General features: G+C 42.5%; 1 protein-coding gene across 8 annotated transcripts in view; it reads left to right on the top strand.

Moving 5' to 3' along the window:
* Positions 1–3192: 3192 nt before the first annotated feature.
* LOC110500541 (pleckstrin homology domain-containing family A member 5) overlaps positions 3193–15108 on the top strand; it is a 250977-nt gene continuing 239061 nt past the window's right edge. For 5 of the 8 annotated variants that reach the window (XM_090213269.1, XM_090213272.1, XM_036960115.2 and 2 more), the window contains exons 1-3: positions 3213–3336; positions 3453–3529; positions 4786–4843. In XM_090213269.1, the coding sequence (XP_090069395.1) occupies positions 3245–3336; positions 3453–3529; positions 4786–4843 (227 nt within the window). In that variant the 5' untranslated portion in view covers positions 3213–3244. Of the gene's footprint in view, positions 3337–3452; positions 3530–4785; positions 4844–15108 lie in introns of all 8 variants that reach the window. The other 3 variants (XM_036960116.2, XM_090213277.1, XM_090213271.1) reach the window with 2 other exon arrangements.

The following is a 15108-nucleotide window of genomic DNA, read 5'->3' as shown; positions in this document are numbered from 1 at the left end:
TGGTATAAGGGGAAACATTTAAATGTCTTGGAATGGCCTAGTCAAAGCGCAGACCTCAATCCAATTGAGAATCTGTGTTATGACTTAAAGATTGCTGTACACCAGCAGAACCAATCCATCTTGAAGGAGCTGGAGCAGTTTTGCCTTGAAGAATGGGCAACAATCCCAGTGGCTAGATGTACTAAACTTATAGAGCCTTGCAGCTGTAATTGATGAAAAGGTGGTTCTATAAAGTATTGAATTTGGGGGGGGGTGAATAATTATGCACGCTCAAGTTGTCCGTTTTTTTTGTGTCTTATTTCTGGTATGTTTCACAATAAAATTGTTTTTGCGCTTTCAAACTGGTAGGCATGTTGTGTATATAAAATGACACAAAACCCCCCAAAAATCTATTATAATTCCAGGTTGTAAAGGCAACAAAAAAGGAAAAATGCCAAGGGGTGTGAATACTTTCGCAAGCCACTGTACGCCATACAGTGGATACACGTAGATATGTGCAACATTTGACCATTGTTCTTTTCAAAATTCTTCAAGCTCTGTCAAATTGGTTTATGATCATTGCTAGACAGTCCTTTTTAAGTCTTGCCATTTATTTTCAAGCAAATTTATGTCAAAACTGTAACTTGGACACTCAGGAATATTCACTATCTTCTTGGTAAGCAACTCCAGTGTAGATTTGGCCTTGTGCTTTAGGTTATTGTCCTGCTGAAGGGTGAATTCATCTCCCTGTATCTGGTGGAAAGCAGACTGAATCAGGTTTTCCTCTTGGATTTGCCTCTGCTTAGCTCCATTCCGTTAATTTTTTTATCCTGAAAAACTCCCAGATTACAAGCATATGCATAACATGATGCAGCCACCACTATGCTTGAAAATATAGAGAGTAGTACTCAGTAATGTGTTGTACTGAATTTGCCCAAAACATAACACCTTGTAATCAGGATAAAATGTTAACTGCTTTACCACATTTGTTGCAAACAGGATGCATATTTTGGAATATTTGTATTCTGTACATGCTTCCTTCTTTTCACTCTGTCAATTAGGTTAATATTGTGGAGTAACTACAATGTTGTTGATCCATCCTCAGTTTTCTCCCATCACAGCCGTTCAACTCTGTAACTGTTCTAAAGCCACCATTGACCTCATGGTGAAATCCCTGAAGGGTTTCCTTCCTGTCCAGCAACTGAATTAGGAAGGCCGCCTGTATCTTTGTAGTGACTGGGTGGATGGATATGTCACGCCCTGGCCATAGAGAGCTGTTCATTCTCTATGCTGGTTGGGTCGGGGTGTGATTTTAGGGTGGGTTATCTCTGGGAATTGTATATCTATGTTGGCCTGATGTGGTTCCCAATCAGAGGCAGCTGTTTATCGTTGATCTCTGATTGGGGATCATATTTAGGTAGCCATTTTCCCATTGTGCTTTGCCGGGATCTTGTCTATGTATAGTTGCCTGAGAGCATTATTATAGTTTCGTTTGTTCGCTTTGTTGTTTTTGTCCTTTGATGTTTTCTATTCCATAATAAAGGATGGAAACATACCACACTGCATCTTGGTCTACTCCTCACGACGGACGTGACAGGATACACCATCCAGAGTCTAATTAATAACTTCGCCATGCTCAGAGGACTATTCAATGCTTTTAAACATTTTTTTTAGATGGGGTAAAAATACCAGAAAATATCTGCTGTTCTGGAAATCTCCCTTGTCTTTGTGGTTGAATCTGTGTTTGACTGAGGGACCTTACGGCAGACTGACTCACCTAATGATGACACAGGGCAGGCTTCCCCAACTGGTGGCCTGCGGGCCGAAAAACGTTTATTTTTTTATTTTAGTTTTTATTGTTGGACATAATCGACTATAAAAACACAAGGAAATAAACACTGAGTGATTTTAATTTTGGGGAATCTGTTCCCATGTTTCCCCACGCATAATATAGAGAGACATTCAGAGCCTTCAGAAAGTAAAACCTGACATTTTCCACATTTTCTTGTGTTACAGCCTGAATTTTAAATGAATTAAATAGAGATTTTTGTGTCACTGGCCTACACACAATACCCCATAATGTCAAAGTGGAATCATGTTTAATATATATATATATATATATATATATATTTATATACACAAATAAAATAAAAAGCTGAAATAAGTATTCAACCCCTTTGTTATGGCAAGCCTAAATTAAGTTCAGGAGTAGAAATGTGCTTAACAAGTGACATAATAAGTTCCTTGGACTCACTCTGTGTGCAATAATAGTGTTTAACATGATTTTTGATCGACTACCTCATCTCTGTATCCCGCACATACAATTATCTGTGGCACTGGAAATGTTATTTAGTAGCCTACTGTAGCATATATATATATATATATATATATATATATATATATCATGTTGCTTCATTGGTCTGAGCTACAGTTTGAATCAAGACCAGATTGATCCCAGTTTGTCAGTCAGAGTAACCACTCACCTCGGTCATTTGTGTTGTAAAAAAAGATTTAGCTAATGTCCTCTGTCATGTAAATGTGGTTGAATTGCATGAAATGCGTTTTTAGAAGGCATATTTTCTTCGGACACTAAAACCAAAAATCCCCATATGTGAAAACCCTAACAATACCTGTTTTCTACTGTAGCCTGTGCCACATTGCAAACGTTATTATGGTTTTATATTGAATCTTCGTGCACGGATTTGTTAACAGAAAATGAGGGTGTGCCGGGGGGGGATATGATTTCTCAATCCGAACCTGGCTGGACTATACTTGAATATATGCGCGGATAAGCGTTCTTGCAAAGTCAAGCACACATGCTCATTAGTCAACATCACTTTTTTCATGACTTTGTCAAATAGAAGGTATATATATATACTAATATGGGTTAGTTTATATATATATAGTAATGAAACAGGCAGGGCGTAGGTCTCGAACCCTCGACCTTCTAGCCCGAGGTCCGGCGCGCTATCGATTGTGCCGCAAATGCAATGCTCGTGCGACAGTCGATTCCCGCGCTTATAAACCCAGGGTCGTGACAATATATATATATATATATATTTCGTAACGACCCTGGGTTTATATATATATATATACCCATAGCCTACTCATGGTCGGAGAAAAATCCGACCATACATGCCCCCCCCCAGAGGTTAGGTTCCCTTCTTTTTTTTGTTGCCTCACTACTCCGTCGTTGCCAAGGTTTCCGTGTACGCGCTCCAAGAGCGGAGACGCGCTGCCGCTGAGATTCAGTGTCTCTGTAGCCATGGCGGCGGATCTACACCCGGAGTGGATCTCTCGTCTCCCTTCTTCATGGAGTTACGGGGTCACTCGGGACGGACGAGTCTTCTTCATCAAGTAATAATCTATTGGATATTATTCGTGGGTGTATTTGTAATTTTTATTTTAATTTTAAACTCGGATACACACCAAAATGCGATACGTTTTCACCTTTTTCCCTTTCTCACCAACAGCGAAGAAGCAAAGAGTACAACCTGGTTGCATCCAGTCAGTGGAGAGGCAGTGATAACTGGCCACAGGAAAACTCCAGGTAAAAATGTCACCAAGTTTATATCCATATGCCACCAAGCAATGTTTTTTTTTGTTTTGTTTGTTTTGTTGTTGTTTGTTTCAAACAAAATAGATCCAGAGAGACAAAATGGGTTAGTTTATTTTTGTTGTTGTTGATGTAGGTGAGTTTAGGTTCGTGTGCTGTGAAACACAGCCGTTAAAACGTCCAGAAGTTGGCATCACACTGGTCATTATGTTAGCTAGCTGTAGCTAGCCATCTCAGGTAAACGGAAGGTAAACTTGTCAAATATACATTTGCTTAGTTATGCCTCAACTGTTTTTTTTGTCGACACTTCCTCGGCAAAAATAACAGACAAATTATATATATATATATATTTATATTCCCCCTCTCCCTCGAGATTTGGCTACACCTATATGTTAGAATGAGCTACAGTAGCTAGCTGTGTGATGTTACAGTTAGCCAGCAGCTGCTGCACATTATTCAACTAACGTTAGATGAATTCCCAGTATCTTTGACATTAGCTACTGATCTATACACTAGCGACCAGTTTAGAGACGTCGATTTTTTTTCCCGAATTGACAACAGTTCCTCATTTTCCAAATTTTCTATATATATATATATATATATATATATATATGGTATATAAAAAAGGTAAAAGGTAAACGTTTCAGGTAGGAATCGTGGTATTTCGATTCTAGAAAGATACAAAAAAAAAAAAAAAACTTTACTTTCATATCACATTCAAAAATAATTTATCAGATGCTAAGTTTGTGATACACAGTTTTTTAACAGACTTTAATACCTCAGTTGCAGCCAACAGTATTTTTCAGTGACAACACGTTTCTGGTGTTGTTCGGTGTGTTCGGTTGCATGCTAAATAGCTAATTAGCAATGTCTTCCGTCTGTCTTCTATAAACACGCGTTGTAACATGACGATATGACCCTGTGGGAGAACTAACACTATATAAAAAAGTGTATTAATTTAACATTTTGTTTTTTGAAAATAATTTCTCGCTGATATGAATCGGGGATCTTAAGAAAACACCCTTGTACAGAAGACGCCTTCCTCCAATGACTCTCCTGTGTAATCTAATGGAACTGAGAGTCATGCTCAAGGGTTAGCTGCACCCCTACAAAGCATGGCATGCATTTTGACAGCTGGCATCTTGTTAGTTCATTGGCTTACACTCCGTGACTCCGATGATGTGTGTGTGTGTCCCGTCTGTTGTGCCTCTTTGTTTATCTGGTGCGGTTATGTGTGTTTCTCCCTATAGATTTACCGACTGGATGGGAGGAGGGATTTTCGTTCGAGGGGGCTCGGTGCTTCATAAAGTGAGTCAGAATTTCACATCACAGCCTCCCTCTCTTTCACATACAGCAGGTCTTCAGTTGACGCTGCACTTGGAATTAACAACGGACACGCAGTATATCCCCATAACCACCCAAGTGTCTGTTTTATTCTACGTTTATGAAGTAAAGGTTGCCCACACTTCAGAGCAAGTCACACTGTCACTGTCTAACAAGGTGGTGAGATGTTGGGTCTCAGTGACCTTTCTCTGAACAGGCTTTAGCCCACTTGTTAGGGCTTTGTCTCTCCCTCAGTCAGTATCCAACGTCAGCTGACCTCTCCCTCAGTTAAGTACCGTTTCCCTTCTTATCCAAGCTGGGATGAAATGTGTTTCGTTACGCTCGCATTATATCAGCAAACCTCTGTTTATGCTTTTTTTGAACACATTGCTTTTCAGTTGTTGCTCCAATTGTCACCCAGAGCCAATACCTATAGTTCTGGTAAATCCCAACCTAACCTAACCTGGCCAGGCCTTGCCTTGTAAGAACAGCATGTAGAGAATCAATGGCCCTTCTGTCATAGCTGGGAACCTTTACTCTTTTATTTGCATGGTTTATCGGCAAAGTTAATTATTACATCGTCTTTAAGAGAGCTGTGTGTGTGTGTGTGTCAGTCAGTGTGTCTTTGTACAAATAGACTGGTGGGCTGTGGAAATGACATTTTGTCTCCTTTCAAATCAATTTGTCATTCATATGGTGCCCTGTTGGAAAGCAATGCTAAGCTTAACGCGTGCCATGTTTCCCCTTCTAAGATGAACTATGAAGTGTTTATGACGACTCTGGTTATGACTGAGGGTGTCATAAGTGATGTCATAACCTAACCTTGTGCACAAAATTGCTGCAATCTAGGCTATGTCACAACACATGAGTCATGTATTGAGTAGGCAATGACATACATCCTCTCCTTTCCTCAGAATCTTAGTGCGTGTGTGTGCATGTGTGTGTGTGTGTGTGTGTGTGTGTGTGTATGCATATGTCACTGTGAGTAAGTAGGGGATTGCAGCAGATGGCTCTCTTGTCCAATAAGACATACACACAGGATTTTCTCTTCTTTGACATGTTGCCCTGTGTGTTTGGACTACGTTGATGGTGTGAGGACCAGGTTAACCTTGAGAGAGGTCAAAGTGATGTCTTTCGGCATTAATTTTTTCTCCCCTCCCTGACCTGTCTCCATCCTTTTGTTTCTTGACAGTCTGTGTCTAACTCGTTCCCTTCCTCTTGCTTCATGGCTTCCTTATATGGAATCAGAGCGGTCAAAGCATCATATTTTACATAATGTAATGGCGTTCCTACTCCCCCTGTGGCATTCTTTATTTTTTTATTTAAATATTTTTACCCCTTTTTCTCCCCAATTTTGTGATTTCCAATTGGTAGTTACAGTCTTGAGCCATTGCTGCAACTCCCCTTCTGACTCGGGAGAGGCGAAGGTCGAGAGCCACGACCCTGCCAAGCTGCACTGATCGCTTAACCCGGAAGCCAGCGGCACCAATGTGTCGGAGGAAACACCTTCCAGCTGGCGACCAAAGTCAGCTTGCAGATGCCCAGCCCGTCACAAGGAGTCGCTAGAGTGCGATGGGACAAGGAAATCCCGGCCAGCCAAACCCGGACTACGCTGGGCCTATTGTGCACCACCTCATGGGTCTCCCGGTCACGGCCAGCTGTGACACAGCCTGGGTTCGAACCCAGGTCTGTAGTGATGCTTCAAGCACTGCGATGCTATGCCTTAGATCACTGCACCGCTATGCCTTAGATCACTGCGCCCCTCAGGAGGTCCTGCTCTGTGGTGTTGTGATGGTCAGAAATATGCCTGGTCATAAGGACAGTCATCATCTTTCACATGTAATGTTTTTTTCCCTCTTTGTCCAGTGCTCCTTTCGTTGTGCTGTGTGTGTGTGCTGTGTGTGCTGTGTGTGTGTGCTGTGTGTGTGTGTGTGTGCTGTGTGTGTGTGTGTTTTTGCTTCCCTTTCCTCCTGCTCCATGGCAGTCTCATACAGAATCAGAGATCATCATTGTAGACTGCACCGATTCATTGTACCGAGTTTGTTACAAAGGAGACAGTATTCACTATTGTCTCACTGTCTTTCTAAGGGAGATGGATGTCTTGGAGATAGACGACTGAGCTTATTTGGGTCACTCCCTACTTGTGTGAGCTATGGATGGCAGTACCCTAACACTACTACTACTCTAACCAACCTTCCAGAATACACGGATGCTTCTAGATAAGAGATTGAAAAAGGAGAACCAGGGGGGAAAAAAAAAGAGGAATGGAATCTTGTTTTCTCACATCCAATACTTCTTCAGCTGTTCTCTCCTATCTTGTATTTCCTCATGAATTACACACAATGCAAATGGAAGGCTGCCAGGAGAGGAGGCAGCGTTAGAACAGAGGCAGTTATTTGATATTTCCAGCATAGGACTACTAGGCTAACCAACTAGTGTAAAACAGATGGATGTGTGTTTCATTAATTGAAGGCTGTTTGTGGCAACACTCCTACCTAACATGGCTACTTATGTGGTGAGATTGTGGTCTTCTTTCGTAGATATATATTGTTTACGTACACAGAAAATACAGGGCGAATGGTGGCTCTCCAGTGGATAGCTGCTGTCCTTGCAAGCTCCCGATTTTTCTAGGTTGTGTTTGTGTTTGGCCTGGTATGGTTCTCAATCAGAGGCAGGTGTCGTTCGTTGTCTCTGATTGAGAATCATACTTAGGTAGCCTTTTCCCACCTGTGTTTTGTGGGTGAATATTTTCCGTTTCAGTGTTTGCACCATTCGGGACTGTTTCGGTTTTCATTATGATTCTCTTGTTCTTTTTGTATTTTGTATTCATTCTCATTAAAAGACATTATGGATACGTACCACGCTGCGCATTGGTCCGATCTCTCCTACTCCTCCTCAGAAGAGGAAGAGAAATATCGTTACACCACCCTTTGCCTTGATGACAGCTTTTCACACTCTTGGCATTCTTTCAACCAGCTTCACCTGGAATACTTTTCCAACAGTCTTGAAGGAGTTGCCACATATGCTGAGCACTTGTTGGCTGCTTTTCCTTCACTCTGAGGTCCAACTCATCCCAAACCATCTCAATTGGGTTGAGGTCGGGTGATTGTGGAGGCCAGGTCATCTGATGCAGCACTCCATCACTCTCCTTCTTGGTGAAATAGCCCATACACAGCCTGGAGGTGTGTTGGGTCATTGTCCTGTTAAAAAACAAATGATAGTCCCACTAAGCGCAAACCAGATGGGATGGCATATCGCTGCAGAATGCTGTGGTAGCCATGCTGGTTAAGTGTGCCTTCAATTCTAAACAAATCACAGACAGTGTCACCAGCAAAGCTCCCCCAAAGTCTACACCTTTAGTTAACGAAGCATTTGACAAATAAATTAGATTTGAATGAATACTTGTCCTTTATATAACGTGTTTATAAACAAGACCAAATGTAAATAATGGAAGTACGCCAGACAGCAAGTCTTCGGGCTATTACACATTGACTGAGAGAAAAGTATGGTGAGGGAAGAGAAAACGAGCAAGAGGAAAGTAACCCAAACTGAACGCATCTAACCTAGGGCTGATCTAATTCACCCAGGGCTGATCTAATTCACCTAGGGCTGATCTAATTCACCTAGGGCTGATCTAATTCACATAGGGCTGATCTAAATCACCTAGGGCTGATCTAATTCACCCAGGGCTGATCTAATTCACCTAGGGCTGATCTAATTCACCCAGGGCTAATCTAATTCACCTAGGGCTGATCTAATTCACCCAGGGCTGATCTAATTCACCTAGGGCTGATCTAATTCACCTAGGGCTGATCTAATTCACCTAGGGCTGATCTAATTCACCCAGGGCTGATCTAATTCACCCAGGGCTGATCTAATTCACCCAGGGCTGATCTAATTCACCCAGGGCTGATCTAATTCACCCAGGGCTGATCTAATTCACCCAGGGCTGATCTAATTCACCTAGGGCTGATCTAATTCACCCAGGGCTGATCTAATTCACCCAGTGCTGATCTAATTCACCTAGGGCTGATCTAATTCACCCAGGGCTGATCTAATTCACCTAGGGCTGATCTAATTCACCCAGGGCTGATCTAATTCACCCAGGGCTGATCTAATTCACCTAGGGCTGATCTAATTCACCCAGGGCTGATCTAATTCACCCAGGGCTGATCTAATTCACCCAGGGCTGATCTAATTCACCCAGGGCTGATCTAATTCACCTAGGGCTGATCTAATTCACCTAGGGCTGATCTAATTCACCTAGGGCTGATCTAAATCACCTAGGGCTGATCTAAATCACCTAGGAATGATCTAAATCACACAGGGCTGATCTAATTCACCATGGGCTGATCTAAACCACCTAGGGCTGATCTAATTCACCTAGGGCTGATCTAAATCACATAGGGCTGATCTAATTCACCCAGGGCTGATCTAATTCACCCAGGGCTGATCTAATTCACCTAGGGCTGATCTAATTCACCTAGGGCTGATCTAATTCACCTAGGGCTGATCTAAATCACATAGGGCTGATCTAAATCACCTAGGAATGATCTAAATCACCATGGGCTGATCTAATTCACCATGGGCTGATCTAAATCACCTAGGGCTGATCTAATTCACCTAGGGCTGATCTAAATCACATAGGGCTGATCTAATTCACCCAGGGCTGATCTAAATCACATAGGAATGATCTAAATCACCCAGGGCTGATCTAATTCACCTAGGGCTGATCTAATTCACCTAGGGCTGATCTAAATCACCCAGGGCTGATCTAATTCACCTAGGGCTGATCTAATTCACCTAGAGCTGATCTAAATCACCTAGGGCTGATCTAAATCACATAGGGCTGATCTAATTCACCCAGGGCTGATCTAAATCACCTAGGAATGATCTAAATCACCCAGGGCTGATCTAATTCACCTAGGGCTGATCTAATTCACCTAGGGCTGATCTAAATCACCCAGGGCTGATCTAAATCACCTAGGGCTGATCTAATTCACCTAGAGCTGATCTAAATCACCTAGGGCTGATCTAAATCACCTAGGGCTGATATAAATCACCCAGGGCTGATCTAATTCACCCAGGGCTGATCTAATTCACCCAGGGCTGATCTAAATCACCTAGGGCTGATCTAATTCACCTAGGGCTGATCTAAATCACATAGGGCTGATCTAATTCACCCAGGGCTGATCTAAATCACATAGGAATGATCTAAATCACCCAGGGCTGATCTAATTCACCTAGGGCTGATCTAATTCACCTAGGGCTGATCTAATTCACCTAGGGCTGATCTAAATCACCCAGGGCTGATCTAAATCACCTAGGGCTGATCTAATTCACATAGTGCTGATCTAATTCACTTCTAAATCACGTAGGGCTGATCTAATTCACATCTAAATCACCTTTTGGCTGATCTATTTCGCATCTAAATCAGTTAGGGGCGGATCGAATTCACACCGTAATCACCTAGAGCTGATCTAATTCACATCTAAATCACCTAGGGCTGATCTAATTCACATCTAAATCACCTAGGGCTGATCTAATTCACATCTAAATCACCTAGGGCTGATCTAATTCACATCTAAATCACCTAGGGCTGATCTAATTCACATCTAAATCACCTAGGGCTGATCTAATTCACATCTAAATCACCTAGGGCTGATCTAATTCACATCTAAATCACCTAGGGCTGATCTAATTCACATCTAAATCACCTAGGCATGATCTAATTCACAAAAATGACACGTGCAATATCCATATCGCAAGAGATCCATATCACATGCAATATTTTGAAGTGCCGTTTTTATAGTTCACTCCGTTTGTCGTCTTTCCCACTCTCCTCTTGCATCTGCTTCCCCCACACACCAAGCCCTGCCCCCCACCCCTCAATCTAAATCACATAGGGCTGATCTAATTCACCCAGGGCTGATCTAAATCACATAGGAATGATCTAAATCACCCAGGGCTGATCTAATTCACCTAGGGCTGATCTAATTCACCTAGGGCTGATCTAAATCACCCAGGGCTGATCTAAATCACCTAGGGCTGATCTAATTCACCTAGAGCTGATCTAAATCACCTAGGGCTGATCTAAATCACCTAGGGCTGATCTAAATCACCCAGGGCTGATCTAATTCACCCAGGGCTGATCTAATTCACCCAGGGCTGATCTAAATCACCTAGGGCTGATCTAATTCACCTAGGGCTGATCTAAATCACATAGGGCTGATCTAATTCACCCAGGGCTGATCTAAATCACATAGGAATGATCTAAATCACCCAGGGCTGATCTAATTCACCTAGGGCTGATCTAATTCACCTAGGGCTGATCTAATTCACCTAGGGCTGATCTAAATCACCCAGGGCTGATCTAAATCACCTAGGGCTGATCTAATTCACATAGTGCTGATCTAATTCACTTCTAAATCACGTAGGGCTGATCTAATTCACATCTAAATCACCTTTTGGCTGATCTATTTCGCATCTAAATCAGTTAGGGGCGGATCGAATTCACACCGTAATCACCTAGAGCTGATCTAATTCACATCTAAATCACCTAGGGCTGATCTAATTCACATCTAAATCACCTAGGGCTGATCTAATTCACATCTAAATCACCTAGGGCTGATCTAATTCACATCTAAATCACCTAGGGCTGATCTAATTCACATCTAAATCACCTAGGGATGATCTAATTCACATCTAAATCACCTAGGGCTGATCTAATTCACAAAAATGACACGTGCAATATCCATATCGCAAGAGATCCATATCACATGCAATATTTTGAAGTGCCGTTTTTATAGTTCACTCCGTTTGTCGTCTTTCCCACTCTCCTCTTGCATCTGCTTCCCCCACACACCAAGCCCTGCCCCCCACCCCTCAATCTAAATCACATAGGGCTGATCTAATTCACCCAGGGCTGATCTAAATCACATAGGAATGATCTAAATCACCCAGGGCTGATCTAATTCACCTAGGGCTGATCTAATTCACCTAGGGCTGATCTAAATCACCCAGGGCTGATCTAATTCACCTAGGGCTGATCTAATTCACCTAGAGCTGATCTAAATCACCTAGGGCTGATCTAAATCACATAGGGCTGATCTAATTCACCCAGGGCTGATCTAAATCACCTAGGAATGATCTAAATCACCCAGGGCTGATCTAATTCACCTAGGGCTGATCTAATTCACCTAGGGCTGATCTAAATCACCCAGGGCTGATCTAAATCACCTAGGGCTGATCTAATTCACCTAGAGCTGATCTAAATCACCTAGGGCTGATCTAAATCACCTAGGGCTGATCTAAATCACCCAGGGCTGATCTAATTCACCCAGGGCTGATCTAATTCACCCAGGGCTGATCTAAATCACCTAGGGCTGATCTAATTCACCTAGGGCTGATCTAAATCACATAGGGCTGATCTAATTCACCCAGGGCTGATCTAAATCACATAGGAATGATCTAAATCACCCAGGGCTGATCTAATTCACATCTAAATCACCTAGGGCTGATCTAATTCACATCTAAATCACCTAGGGCTGATCTAATTCACATCTAAATCACCTAGAGATGATCTAATTCACATCTAAATCACCTAGGGCTGATCTAATTCACAAAAATGACACGTGCAATATCCATATCGCAAGAGATCCATATCACATGCAATATTTTGAAGTGCCGTTTTTATAGTTCACTCCGTTTGTCGTCTTTCCCACTCTCCTCTTGCATCTGCTTCCCCCACACACCAAGCCCTGCCCCCCACCCCTCAAGCAAGGCAGTTCTTCCTCCTCGCTGTTAGATTCAGATTTTTGTAAATGAGAACTTGTTCTCAACTTGCCTACCTGGTTAAATAAAGGTGAAATAAATAAAAAATTCACTAAGTTTAGAGATCTCTGTTACTACTGGTACACTTGCTGAAGTGAGAGGAGGTGCTGTATGGCTCGGCTGTAACTGTCAGGTCACAGTTTGTGCTGACTTTGCGTTCTCTTCTTTGTTTGTGTGTGTGTGTGTGTGCACAGCCGGTTGGACGGACGGTGGGTGAGATTGAGATTGTGAGTCTCTTTTGTGTGAGTGTGTTTTGATAAAGGGGAGGGCACTGCCCGGGAGGAGGGAGGTAGATTTGATTAGTTTATACTTTTGTGGGGCTCTGAATGAGTGAAGGTCACTGTAGATGTTAATCGAATCACTTTTGTCTGTCTGTAGCGGGTGGAGTTTATGTGTGTGTGTGTGTGTGTGTGTGAAATAGTGCCAACGACTAGTTTCTGGGTAATTTGCGGGTGGCAGAGTGCCAACACGGCCCGAAACCCTTTTTAGTTTAGAGCGAGAGAGAGAGTGAGAGAGAGTGAGAGAGAGTGAGAGAGTGAGAGAGAGAGAGAGAGAGAGAGAGAGAGAGAGAGAGAGAGAGAGAGAGAGAGAGAGAGAGAGAGAGAGAGAGAGAGAGAGAGAGAGAGAGAGAGAGAGAGAGAGAGAGAGAGAGAGAGAGCAAGAGGGAGGCCTAGTCAACTGCTGCCAGTTGAATGAGGTCATGAATGAATGAGGATCTGTAAATGAGTGAACTAGAAACATGTTGATTTGGTAGGCTACATGTAGAAACGTCGTTCAAGTACATATTTTATTACTACTTTACTACTGTATTGTTGGTGACGAGTTTGTAGAAAGAATGGTCTTTCTAATCAATTGATGTCAAGAGGACAGGTGCACTGAACTAACCATATCTACGGACATTCTCAGTTTATGGGAGGGACTGTGCTTATCTATGTGCTGTTTCCTTCAGCCAATCAAGAGGACAGGTGCACTGAACTAACCATATCTACGGACATTCTCAGTTTATGGGAGGGACTGTGCTTATCCATGTGCTGTTTCCTTCAGCCAATCAAGAGGTCAGTGAAACATGACCTAATTGTTAACCAATGAGTTTGAACAAATACAACTACAGAAAAATAGAGAGGGCTCGTCTCTCCACAGGCAGCATCGCGTGCTGGTAAATGAACCCAATGAGTCTCACGCGACGCCGGTGCGATTTGGACAAACGATTGAAAGCTGAGACTCTCACACGTACGTAGACTCTCACACGAGCTGAGACTCTATGACCTCACAAGCTACACAAGAGTCGGTAGAAGGTAAGGGGTTCTTCTGCCTAGAAGACCATAGTAAATCCCAGGTCATAGTGTCTATAATACTGTAAGGGGTTCTTCTGCCTAGAAGACCATAGTAAATCCCAGGTCATAGTGTCTATAATACTGTAAGGGGTTATTCTGCCTAGAAGACCATAGTAAATCCCAGGTCATAGTGTCTATAATACTGTAAGGGGTTCTTCTACATAGAAGATCATAGGAAATACCAGGACATAGTGTCTATAATACTGTAAGGGGTTCTTCTACATAGAAGATCATGAAGATAAATGAAAGTCAGATAAATGAAAATATTTTTTTTTTGGGGGGGGGGGGGGTTTCGGGACTGATAGGGTTAAGACTGTGGGTGTGTCTCAACTGGCACCTTGTTCCCGATATAGTGCACTAGACACCATAGGGCTCTGGTTAAATGTAGTACACTATGTCGTGAATAGGGTGTCACTTCGGATGCAGACAGTCCGTGACTGTTATCTCTACGCTGCTTTTCTCTCTGGCCTGTCAGGCAGAATGCCCTTCCCAGCAGTATTCTGAATAGGGTCTCTTTCAGTGTGTGTGTGTGTGTGTGTGTGTGTGTGTGGCAGGTAGCCTAGCAGTCAAGAGCTTTGTGCCGGTAACCCGAAAGGTCGCTGGTTTCAATCCCGAAGCCGACTAGGTGAAAAATCTGTGTTACTTTGAGCAATTCACTTAACCATAATTGCTCCTGTAAGTCTCTCTGGATCAGAGTGTCTGTAAAATTACTAATATGTAAATGTGTGTGTGTGTATTGTGCATGTAAAAGGTTTTAATTATGTTATGGGGATGAATTATGACCCTAATTAAACTGTCAAACTCTCTCTGTCTCTCTCTCTCTCTCTCTTTCTCTCTCTCTCTCTCTCTCTCTCTCTCTCTCTCTCTCTCTCTCTCTCTCTCTCTCTCTCTGTCTCTCTGTCTCTCTGTCTCTCTCTCTCTCTCTCTCTCTCTCTCTCTCTCTCTCTGTCTCTCTGTCTCTCTGTCTCTCTCTCTCTTCCTCTCTCTCTCAATTCAATTTGCTTTATTGGCATGACGTAACAATGTACATATTGCCAAAGCTTATTTAGGATATTTACAATATAAAAATACATAAAAATGAGA

Source organism: Oncorhynchus mykiss, chromosome 2 (assembly GCF_057628025.1).
Source record: "Oncorhynchus mykiss isolate SJ-2025 chromosome 2, ASM5762802v1, whole genome shotgun sequence".
In the NCBI taxonomy this organism is placed as follows: Eukaryota; Metazoa; Chordata; class Actinopteri; order Salmoniformes; family Salmonidae; genus Oncorhynchus; species Oncorhynchus mykiss.
The sequence above is the reverse complement of the archived record's forward strand: the minus strand, read 5'-3'. Positions and strand labels throughout refer to the sequence as shown.